Below are 12,350 nucleotides of genomic sequence, written 5' to 3'. Positions count from 1 at the left end.
AGGTGGTAACTTGTTTAAGACTGTTATTGTTGGGAAAGGCTTGTCTAGATCTCATTGGAAGATTTAATTGTCCTCACCTATACTGAGAACCTGTTTAACCTTTTACTTCCTTTAACCTTTCCTTTCTGCAAACTCAGAATCTAAAAGTATAACTAGTGATATATAAATACATTACTGTCCTTGTGAATGAAGTCACCTCCGGGTGTAGGAATTTTGTAAAGATCATATCCAAAGAGTATCCACTAACTTGTGCTGATCCTGAAATGTATTTTAAAGTATATTTGATTGCTACATACATTGCTCTTTTTAAAGAATGCTTATTTAAGAATTGATGTTAAATAAATAACTATAACAGAAACCTTGAGTATAAGTGTTACTTGGTTACTTGTAACTACGAATGTCATTGCTACAGCTCTACAGATCATATTTGCCCCTCTTGAGATAGGCCTGGCTGCTCAGTCACACTACCAACTTGTGTAGCCCTATAACAAAATGTGGGTTACCTAATACCAAGCAGATAAGTGTTGTGTAGTCTCACACAGTTTTACTACACCTATGCTTACCTAACAGTGTCATGTCCCGTCCTGGACCGACCGGTCCGAGGAGCGGTCTTATAAATCCTTTGAGGGCACCTCATCCATGGGGGGCCCAAGATAAGGCCAGGATCCGCAAGTCCGAGTTTGCCGTGGAAGCGGGTCCCTATGTGGATAGGGCACGGTCGGCATCACCTTCCGCCTCTGCCACCAGCATACCTTCAAGCTCCTCCTCAAAGAGGAAGTCATGTACCCCAGTTAAACTACGGGAGAAATCGGAGAAGCCGCGGACAGAGGAGATTGCATCGCAGCCCAAGCAGGCACAACCGGTACAGGCAAAGACCTTGTCGGCGACTGTCGATGACTACTATTATGGCAGCTACGTGCGCTGATCCTACGAGGGACGCTCCCACGGCTCCGAAAGTGTCCCTGCCCCCAAGGCGCAACACTGACGCAGTGACTTTGGCAATGCCTGCAGGGGTGAAACCGGCCCAGGTCCCAGTTTAAGACCCACAGGGGGAAAAAAAGGGGGGGGTGAGGATTCCCCCGAAACAGCCGTCCCAGGCTGTTGCCTAAGCCACAGACGTTTCGTCCATGGACGACAAAGATCAGGAGTTTACGGTCCACAAGGATGTTGTAGAGGAGGGCGGCGGCGACGACAGAGCAGGGCATAGTTTTCTATTTCTGCCTTCTCAGCCGAGGGACATTTCCTTGGATATTGTGCCGACTCTACAAAACTTGGTGTCAGAGATCCAGATGAGAATGCCTCCGGCGCTCACACCTATGGTCCCCAGGTCCCCGACCAGTCTCCAGCAAAGAAGAGGAAGCGTCATCTCACGCCCCCATTCAAACTTCCACCACCATGTCTGGCCACTTCTCCCCAGCAAACCCAGACACGGGAACGGATACGGCCACGACGAATGATGATGAAGACATTGTCGCAGCGGACAGTTAATTGCCACATTTGGATGCACCTCATAGGGTGTCCCCTCGAGATGAAGTGGGGTCATTCCACTCCATGATCGCAAAGGCATCTGAGCTATTCCAGCTGGTGCCCAAGGAAACCAAGAAGGAGGGTTTTTTGTATCAAAGGAGCGAGGCCAGCAGGAACATAATCATGGGGGTGCCCTTTCTGGACAATGTTTGGGAGGAGGGCTTGGCCCTCATGAAGAACCCTTGCATGGCTCCAGCTAAGTGGGATAGGCTGGAGAAGAAATATCACTGCCCAGTTATCCAAGAGCCCACTCCACGAGAGCGATCACTGCGATGAGTGTTTCTGTCTGGTGTGCCCCTGCTGGGCATCTGCAGGGCAGCTACTTGGTGGTCCAAGCACACCTCGGGAGGTTTTTCAGGAGGATAGCTCAGCAGCAACATGCTCGCCTTTGGAAGCAAGACAACACGGAGCAACACAGGTTCGATCCCCGGGTCCGCGCTTAGAACCCTCTGGGTATTAAGGGCGTTGTAAATAATCTATGATATCATATCATATATCACCTTTACAAAGATTTACTGCATCGACAGGGATTCCAGGGGAGTCCAGAGTTGGCCAAGCAGTGCTACGCAACTTGTTTGCTTGAGGTGAGTCTGTTCCAGAGATAGAGTTAATTGCTTTTGTTGAGCCTTGCCACCTCCCGTGGTTGTGTAATGTTGTACTGCTATGTATTCGTTATTCATGAACATGTGAATCCATGCCAGACACCATGCTGGAGAAGGTTTAAGTTACTTACCTGTAACTATTGTTCTCCAGCATGGGTCTGGCATGGATTCACATGCGAACCCTCCCTCCGGCCCCTCTGCACCTCTTCTTGGACATACTGCCACTTTACATGCTTACCAAACCTGAAGATGGCTACCAGAGGAGGGGCTTGGGGAGAAGACTGCCATTGGATGGGGGCAGTATGACCCAGAGTACAGTGATTGGTTTAAAGGAGAAATACAGTTTTTAAGTGGAAGTGAAACTGTTTTTTCTTTTACTGAGGATTCCCAGCCTGACGACTGGGAATATTCATGAGCCTGTGAATCCATGCTAGACCCATGCTGGAGAACAATAGTTACAGGTAAGTAACTTAAACCTTAGTAGCAAATGTTTTAGTGTGTTACTTATCTGTGTGTTTTCATTGATAAGAGTTTGTCTAACACCTAAATAAACACCTCTATTTCTATACATTCTGCATAACTTGTATTATTAAGAGTGCTCCGTGTGTGCTTAACTGAACATTTCACCACTCTCACACTTGCCTATGTCTAAGCCTTGCTGTTCAGTCACACTACCCAGATAGTTGGGCTAGACGTGTTCATCCCTGTTCCTCAGTATAGGGTGGCCTTTAAGAATCCACCCCAGGGTTTCGATTCTTAACATCCATTTTAACACTGGATACAGGATAGATTATGTTTGGGCTTTGAGGCTCAGCCAGCTGTACTATTTTAATAATATGTATGTTAACCTACCAAGAAAACATAGAAGCAGTTACAACTGGTTCAAAGTCAGGTAACTTTCTAGTGCCAAGCTTCAGGAAGCAACACAACATCCCTGTACTGAAGACTCTTCACTGGCCTTAGTGGAGAGATGAATAGCATTTTAAAGTTCTTATACCTGTACACTGGGCTGTATGACTGCCATGATTAACCTATACACCCCCACCAGGACGCTGAGATCAGCTCGAGCAGACCTTCAGTGTGCCCAGTCTAAACAAAAGTAAAGTGGATCTACTAAGATCTGATACCTATCCGAAAATATGTAACGCCATCCTGAAGAGCCTGGAAACAACTGAAACCGTTAATATTTTAGGAAAGTGCTCAACGCCTTGTTGCAGAAAGCCTTCTCTGTGGCGCATGCATCTACTGACCCTTAGCCTAAGTGCCCCCATGTCATTTGAATGAGGCTACCTGTTAGGTACATATTCCTTTTTGAATGAAATTCTCCCCACTGCTTGAGTCCCCCAGCATTTTTGCTGGACTATTGGATTTTTGGACTGATTCTCCTGAGTGGTAACCTTTTCCACACTCACTCGTTCTTTTACTCTGACAATGGGAACCCTTTTTACCTCTTTTAGATACTTTTTGATGGAGTTATGCTTGCCTCCATCTTTTCTGGCATCTAGATTTTATTATTGAAGCAAACAGCGCTTTCTGTGCAGTATTGCTGGGGAGCTCCTTGACCTTCAATTTTTATTTCACCTGTGTTAACACAGGTTACCAGGATAGGAGGACACTTTTTGTCCCACATGTATTTTATTTCGCGAGGTCAGCAGACTCCACCTTAAGTGGAGTGCTAAGGGGAAACATTTGGCCTCATTACGAGTCTGCCGGTCTGGAAATAATGGTGCCGGTAGCAACATACCGGCACCCTTTCCGGACCTCCAGACTACAACTCTGATTTCCTAGGCCTGTGCGCCGGGCAAGTCTGACCTGACGGGCGCAATGGCTCCGTAGAGTTGTCACAGAAGCACCAGCACCATTGGCAATGGTGCGGGTGCTTCCGTGTCGCCACTCCCATGAAGTCCTATGTGGTTCCATGGTAATGGTGGCTAACATTTTCCGCCGCCAGATATCCCGCGCCGCAAGGATTTGTAATGTCCCAGTGGGTCCCGGATATCAGGCGGCAGAAACGGTGTTTCAGTCCGACGGAAACTCGCTGGTAGCACTGGCGGCTTACCACCGGACTTGTAATGAGGCCCATTGTCTCCCTTTTCTCCCTAACTTTTAGTTACTGTTCCAAGTTCATCTGACAGGCTGGTGGCAATGTACCTTTTTGCATGACTTTTTGTCACAGGCTGCCTTCAGAGCCGCGATAACGGACACAAGGGTCACCAGTTGCCTAAATTGATGGCTGTACTTTTTGAGGCCCTATTCATGGTAACTTGGTCTTTCTATAGCCTTCTTCTACCTGCCTGGGTTGGGGAGGTCTTTTGGTTTTTGTGGGCTTTTCTTCGAAAGCCTGCCAAGGCTCCCTGAATGCCTGAAAAGACAGGAAGTGGGGAAGGTGACCAAAACTCCCCTGGTCTTTGTCCTACAGTGTGCCTGCCAGGAACCAGTTTGTGCTGAGTGTTACGCTCATCTGGTCTCTCTCTATCCTGGGGTGACCTCGGACCTGTTGACTAACTTTTCTGAACTGATCCAACTCGTTTTTGAACTATCTGCAAGACTTCTAAAGTGTACTTCAACTGTGTGATCTTGGGCACATTCCGCCTTGCTCTCTCCAAGAGTGGGCCTGGCCAATGAACTTTTTGCTCTACAGTAGACCCTACCTTGCTTGTCTTGCTGTGGTTCTTTAAAAGTGTTGGTAATGTGTGTTTTCCTATTTCTCTCCCTTTTTAAACTGAATTATTAGAGTGCCATCTAAGGTTACGCGCTCACCCCTGTTTTGCAAATAAGTGGCGTCTTAACTTAGACTTGTTGAATAATTTAATCAGGGAGGTGTATATATTCCTAGTGACTGTGTTTGAACTTGCTTGTCATATTCGTGCCAGTGTATTTTTACAAGTGTGTTTTTAAATAAATAATTATATACTTTTATACCAAAGCTCTGGTCAGTGTTTGCTTGTGCTACTGTATTTTTGTACCTAATGTGTATACTCTATATACTGCCTAACTCTTCTTGAGAGAAGTCTGACTGCACAGCCACAGCTACCAGGTAACTCTGGGTGGTGCAGACTGCTACCAATTGAGTTTACTGCTAACACCTGTGGTCTTAAACATTTTGCAGTGGTCCCTAAGGGAACTGCATAGGTTTCTGCCTAACACACTGGACAACCACCCCCCACCCCCCCTTCCCAAGTTTGAATGAATGCCTGTTTGGTGATTTGTGGGCTCAGCCAGTTTTCCTGAATAAAAGACGAGGGTACTGTAGCAGAAACTCAGTCGACCATTGGAACTGAAGATCTGAAGGACGTTCGCAGCAACTTCCAGCGACCGCCAGAGCGGTTGAGTAACCGCTGCAGTCCCGGCCTCAACTTCTGTGTGACAAGGACGCCCCATAGAGGATGACTTCCTTCCTGGGACTAGTGGGACTTAACAGTCCCAGGCCAAACTGCATTTTGCGCCATGCCAGGGTGGGCTGCGACCTCCACGGCTGACAATTGTTCAATACCCGAGGTCCTGTGCCATTTTTCTGTTCAATGTTGTCTGTGCACTGTTCTGTCTAAAACTTCTGCACATCAAGTGACTAGATCCTGCTCCTGAAAGTTCCCTCAGCCGAGTCGAGGGCCGGGAAAGGGCACAAATTCCACTGCACGACAACCGCCCTTCAACCAAGCCTTGAATGATGGACCAACGAGCCAGTGCTGCGAAGATCTTCTGCTGGGCATCCAACTGCTCGAGTGCAAACACCAGATCCATCAACCAGTTCTTATCTTCAGTCGTCAAGAATTCTGAACCGGGCGTCTGCTGTCATCTCTCTGTAGGGACCATCCTGCTGCACCAGCTTCTTTCTTTGCATAGAAGGTACTGTTCAGCCACTAATACTTATCTAGGGCCTGCTTTGTTGTTCCTGTGCTTCAGAGGGTGCAGTTAAGCTGTTACTTACATCCCTTCACTGACCTACATTGGGGTGGACAACCCGTTGTGCTCATTACCAAAATAAGCCTAACTGATACTCACCTGTAAACTTGAAGAAATCTTCACAGACTCTGCCTTGTCCAATGCTTACCTGCCTTTTCTCCCTCAGCCCTTGGTCCCTGGACCCCAATTTCCCCCCTGACTTTGTGAGACTAACCTAGGATTGGGTTTGACTTCCTAAAATTGGCTAAGTAGGGGTTAACTAAAGTTACACAAGTTGGTCTAAAGTGTGCATACTTGTTTCATGCGTTTCTGCTACTTAAATGTTCTAAAGTATTTTTAGCCTTTGGATAGTGCTTCTGTGTTTATACAACTGTGTGATAGTACTTATCTTACTTAATGTTATAAGACTTAGTGTATATAAAAACAAATACTTATATTTTTGTATAACTGCTAGTGTGTAAGTGTTTCCTTGAATAATTGTATGCTCAGATTTCTGTGTGCCTCACTACAGCCCTCATCCCTCCTAGACTAAGCCCGGCTGCTCAGCCATTGCTACCAAATCTTTGGGTAGTCTAGGCTAAACCTAATGGGTTCACGAAAGGTGGGCTTTCTAAATTCTTGTCCCAGGCATGACTTTACAAAAAAATAAACGCTACCCTTTCCTAGCAGATATATATTGTCTATACTGGAGGCTTCTCCTTATCCTGCTTACCTGTTATATGCTTGTATATGTGACAAGACCATTGGCGATTTAAACTTAATTTCAGTATAAAATATTGGTGCAACCTTTGGTCTTGCATGGGTATAGCCATATAATCCCATTCTGATCCCTTAACCTGCCTCCTTCCCTACTCGTTTGTTCTGAAGTGAAATATTTTGCTACGGTCACCTTTCGAAAACAGTGAAATAAATACATAAATTGAACCTTTGGAACAGTAAAGCCTTTCAACCTTTTAAGGCATGTCCTTTTGAGAAGTGTACACGTAGAATAGGGATAGTGTGACTGGAACGCACCTGTCTATGTTTTTTGACTTTGAAAAAGCAAATATTATACTCCAAGCTGACGACTAGATGGCAGCCTATGCAAAGCATGTGACTGTAAGCAGATACAAGCTTCAGAAAGTCGATTACTGGTAAGCAATATTCGTCTTATAAGAATGATCCCTTCAAATCGTATGTTAAACTTGCACTTCTTTTCCGTTGTATGAATCAGTATGTGTTACAATTTGTATATGTACTTTCTATGGTTCACCTTCAGCTGATGGAATCTACCTGGCTAACACAAGTGTTTGGGATTGGTAAATCACTTTTTTCTTCCTTGACCTCTTTTCCGGCTGGATTACACTTGTCACAATCTTTACTTATTTGATAGGTCATTCTTTCCACTTTTTGTATTTAGAGTTAGCTTTCATGATTTTAAGCTGAGATTTAAACAGAAATAAATATTCTCATCAGTTTTTCTAGGTTCTCATAATTCAATGTTTTACATTATGCTAGCATGTGGTAGTTGAGAGCAAAATGAAGTTAAGGAACGAAGAATTGCAGATAATGTTATGTATTTGTACTATATGGGAAGCTTTGCTGTGACTCATATCATGGTATCCCTATTGTTAGCATGTCCAGTTCAGATATGTGCTTTCAAGAACAGTTGCCATGTAAGCGGTCAGTTGTTAACCGAGTGTTGAAGTTGTCCCAGCAAATATGTTGATAAATGTCCAAAGAAGTGAATGCGAGGAAGAAAGTCAACATTTTTGCAGCTTGTAACTATAAGTTAATGGCTACTGATGTTCAGCAATTATGTGGCAGAGAGGTTTCTCGGAATGCAGATGAATTGGCCCAGAAAATTAATGTACGTAGCTGCAAACAGCACTATAAAATATTTCCTATGGGAACAGGATAGAAGGAAAAGCAATTTGTTATTTAACTTCATCCAGAAAGGAAGAAAAAACACTGATCTTCATTGTGTATCATTTTCAGCCTGGATCTCGTTCCAATTAATCGTTCTGTTGGGTTGAAAGCCAAACCCACCAAACCAGTAACAGAAGTACTGCGGCCTGTGGTTGCGAAATATGGACTGAATCTTAATGAACTAGTGGCAAGACTAGTAAGTAATTTATTTGTGCAACCAGTCGAAATACTGTCATGTGTATTTAGCTATTGTGTGCACAGCCCAAACAATTAACCAGCCCAGCAGAGGGGCAGTCTTCAGTTGGTATGAGTATGTTTGGGGTAAGGGGTCAGTGTGTGGAGGGTTGATGTCTGAATACTTAAGTGTAGTTTCTTTCCACCATTTGGGATCTGCTGGCATGCTACACTCAAAAGGGCAGCTACACTTCAACCCTGAAATGTCTTCAGTCTGCCTTTGCACCCACAAAGTAAACATTACTTCTCCATCCAACAGTATGTCCTGCTTACTCACAAAATACAATCATTGTATTGTATTGTTTATTCATTTATAAAGCATCTGGGCTCATTACAGGTTTCATAGGTTACAGATGATATGGACATACAAAAAGAACATTTACATACATATATAACTTATTACAGAAGTATACATTTTTTTTACATTAGATACGATAATTACATTTTCTTTTGTTGTGATGCTGTAGGCAGGATAGGGTTCATTGGACACATGCGGTCACAGGTCACGGGAGTGCAACACCTCTTAACATTACTCTTGAAAGAGTGGAAGGGAGATGTAGCTCTTAAGGAATGGGATGGGTTTCATAATTGCACCGCCAGGACTGGAACGCTCGAGCCTCCTGTTTTTTTTTATTTTGAAATTGGGGATTCTAAGGCTATTGGATTGCGCCTTTCTGATGGGTCGTTCTGAAGTGTTTGGTAAATCTATCCGCAAGGTATAGTGGGGCCTTGTTAGTAAGACATTTGTGAGTAAGGTTTAGTGATTTAAGCTTGATTCTGTCGTTTATGGAGAGCCAGTTGGTGGAGCGTCTATCGTGGGAGATATGCTGAGATTTTGGGATTCCTAAGGCAGATTCTAAGGCATTATTTTGGAGTGTCTGGAGTTTATTAGTGTTGTGTTTGCTGGTGCCCAAATATAGGGCATTGCAGTAATCCAGCTTAGATAGAATTAGTGCCTGAGCAACCATAATTCAGCTTTCTGTGGACAGGAATGGTTTGCATGCGTGGATTAGTTTACAAGTGTAACCGGTGGCAGAGGCTGTAGTGTTGACTTGTTTATTGAGGATAAGTGCAGAGTCCAAATATAAACCTTAGGTCTTTACTTCCCTGGATACTTTAAACTTAATTCCATCAATGATGAAAGAGTTATATTGGGGAGAGAGTTTATTCAGTCTATTAGTTGATCCAACGATTAAGAGCTCCGTCTTTTCGTCATTGAGGCATAATCCATGAGTGGCCATACATGTTTGTATGATTAAGTACATTTTATTGATCAAGGCTACATCTTTGTCATAGTCTCCTTGGATAGGGATGAGAATCTGGGTGTCGTCAGCATAATTGGTGTATGAGACACCCAGATTGTCTAGTATATCGAAGAGGGGCTTGGTACATATATTATACATGGTTGGAGAGACACAGGAACCCTGTGGTACTCCACATGTAATAGTTACTGGGTCTGCTGCGGAGGAAGGTGTGAATGTTCTCATGGATCTGGTATCCCGAAATGAACCTACCCATGTAGTAGCTTCCTTGGAGAAGTGGGCAGCTGATTTTAGGTGATTGCACAGGACTTTGTGGTACACCAGGTCGAACCCAGCAGATAAGTCCAGAAGGAGAAGAATGGAAGCTTCTCCTTTGTCTTTCCGGTCATCCAATTGGTTCTTCAGGTCAATAAGGGCCCTCCTGGTCCCGTGTCTAGGTCTGAAGCCTGATTGGCGGGTGCCTAATAAATTGTTAATCTCCAGGTAGGATTTAATCTAGCAGCCTTATCAAGGGTTTTGAGGACGAACGGTACGGTTGTGATTGGCCTGTAATTAGTGGGAATGCTGGGGTCTAAGTTCGGTTTTTTGAGTAAGGGTAGTACCCAAGCGTTTTTGAGATTAGTGGGAACTGGGCATGATTTGAAGGAGGAGCTGATGAATATGGTGATGAAAGGAGCTAGGTTCTTAACAGCTTCTTTAATAATAGGTGCTGGGCAAGTGTCCGCAAGACACATGGAGGGTTTGAGAGAGGTGATGATATTTTCAGCCTCAATAGTTGAAATGGAATTGACTTCTTGTGTTTCTAGGGCAATCGTGTGTAAAGTAGTTTTCTTGGCTACAATTTTCTCTTGAAGCATGGATATTTTATTACAAAGGGTATCTTGGATGTCAGTGCACCAAGTTTTGTTTTTGATATAAGAGTCGTTGGGAGTGACAGGGGATTCTAATTCCCTTAGGATGGAGAAGATTTCTCTGGTACTCGAGCTAGCTTTTTTAATTATTTCGTTGAAAGTATCTTTTTTAGTTTGAATCATTTCCTTTTTGTACCTGCCTGCCAGGGAGGTGAGATCATTCTTGTTCTCATCAGACGGGTTATTTTTCCATCTGGCTACAGCATGTAAACTTTTAGGCTAGGAGTAAACCAAGAGTTCAAGTGAGCAATTTATTTCTCTGCTGAGTCTAAGTGTTGCATTGGATTCAATAGCAGAGTTGATCGTATTATTATACAGGTCAACCAAGTCTGTTGGATCAAAGGGTAGGTTCACTGGATTAGTGATGGATTGGATCAGAGGTAGGAAGTTGGGAACTGTTATGTTTTTCTCATTTCTTGGTAGGGCGGGTGGGGCCATAGACCTAGCCGAGTTAGTTTGTTGACTGTCTTGAATGGTGAATGTGATCAGGTTGTGATCTGATCACACACATGGTTCATTGGTTGTTATGCAGGATATGCAGTTGATATCTGCGAGCCAATCCAGCGTGCAGCCTTTTATGTGTGTGGGTCCATTTTCCTGAGAGTGAGGCCAGCTTCTGTGATAGTATTTGCTAGGATGGTGGCATTGGCATCACTAGGATCGTTCAAACCTAGGTTAAAGTCTCCAAGTATGATAGTTTGGGACCCTGGTTTAGTGTTCGTGTTAAAGGAGGGTTGTTATGTCTTCTTCAAAAGTCCCTAGAGGGCCTGGGGGTCTGTAGACAAGATGCATGGACATGCTGCGAGAGGCTGATAAACGTAGTTTGACTGTGAGAAGTTCAGCGGAGAGCAGAGGCGTAAGTTCAGTTGCTCTCATGTCTTAAGTTACATTTACAGATGAAGGCTATGCCTCCCCCTTTAGATGTTTCTCTATCTCGTCTATTAATGGTGACATCTTCCGGGACAGCTAGGGAAAGGGCAGGTAATCATAACATATATTTTAAAAGTCTCAATCCGTTGCTTTCCAGTAGTTCCATCAGAATATAACACAGCCTTTTCTCCCTCATCCCTTATGCTTTCTGGGAATCAGACTCTGCACCCCTTTAGTTCCAAGATCAGACAGCCACCTTCTCCTAACAGGAGGACGTAATTGTGGTCTAGGTAGAGAAGAGTGAATAGGTTTGGATTATGCAGATGACTCCCAGAAGAGCTCAGCCTCCACCCATGAGTGATCCAGCTTTCACCACCAGTAAACCCATCTCGTGTACCTCCTAGAGGGCCCCAAGATCTTACAGACAGCCTGTCCACTCAGTGATCATGGAGGAGCCACATATTATAGTCCATCTTATTTGAGAGTGCCCGTAGACCAACCCAGCTCTCTTGTTTCTGCATCCTGGGCTTTTGCGGCTAGTTATGGTCTACTGTGCACACTCTTGGGGACTGCCAGAGCCCAGCACAGCTACTTTTCTTCAGATTCAAATGATGTGACGCTGGAAGGAGTTTAGCATTACCTCTTTCTGCTTGATCTGTGTTCAAATTCAAATGCTCCTTGCTTTTTCAGGAAGGGGAAACCAAGCCTATTTTTCACAGCAAAGCATTCAGGACTGTGAAGAACTGGAATCCACCAATTAGCTAACACTGGTTGGTCCCCTTCAGATACTAGATGAAATGACCCATAGGCCATTGAGGAAATCTTGGTACCAATCAATACAAGGCCAGAACTCAGCTGTCCACAAGGCAGGTGTTGAAGTGGAGAAAGGTGATATGTGGTTTAATACAAAACACTTACTTATCAGGGATGCAATGTGTTCATGGTAGACAACCATGGCATGACGTTACGATTGGTATTATATGCTGTTATGTTAGTATTCAATGCTCTGTTTTTTTATGCTACTGTATGCTATTTTGTTTTGCTACATTGTATTATTATACCTGTTGTGCCACTCTACACTGCGAATAGACCATGCAAGTGTTAGGGAGTTTCACACAAGTTACTGCCGGTAA

General features: G+C 44.2%; 1 protein-coding gene across 7 annotated transcripts in view; it reads left to right on the top strand.

The window, feature by feature from the left end:
• The window catches only part of RGS12 (regulator of G protein signaling 12), a 1,255,576-nt gene that overhangs the window by 956,168 nt on the left and 287,058 nt on the right, over positions 1 to 12,350 (top strand). For all 7 annotated transcript variants that reach the window (XM_069632045.1, XM_069632046.1, XM_069632044.1 and 4 more), the window contains one exon: positions 8,010 to 8,136. In XM_069632045.1, coding sequence (XP_069488146.1) covers positions 8,010 to 8,136 — 127 coding nt within the window. The remainder of the gene's footprint in view (positions 1 to 8,009; positions 8,137 to 12,350) is intronic.

This window comes from Ambystoma mexicanum, chromosome 6q (assembly GCF_040938575.1).
Source record: "Ambystoma mexicanum isolate Mex_15411 chromosome 6q, UKY_AmexF1_1, whole genome shotgun sequence".
Classification (NCBI taxonomy): Eukaryota; Metazoa; Chordata; class Amphibia; order Caudata; family Ambystomatidae; genus Ambystoma; species Ambystoma mexicanum.
Note: the sequence above shows the minus strand (reverse complement) of the source record. Positions and strands in the feature narration are given on the sequence as shown.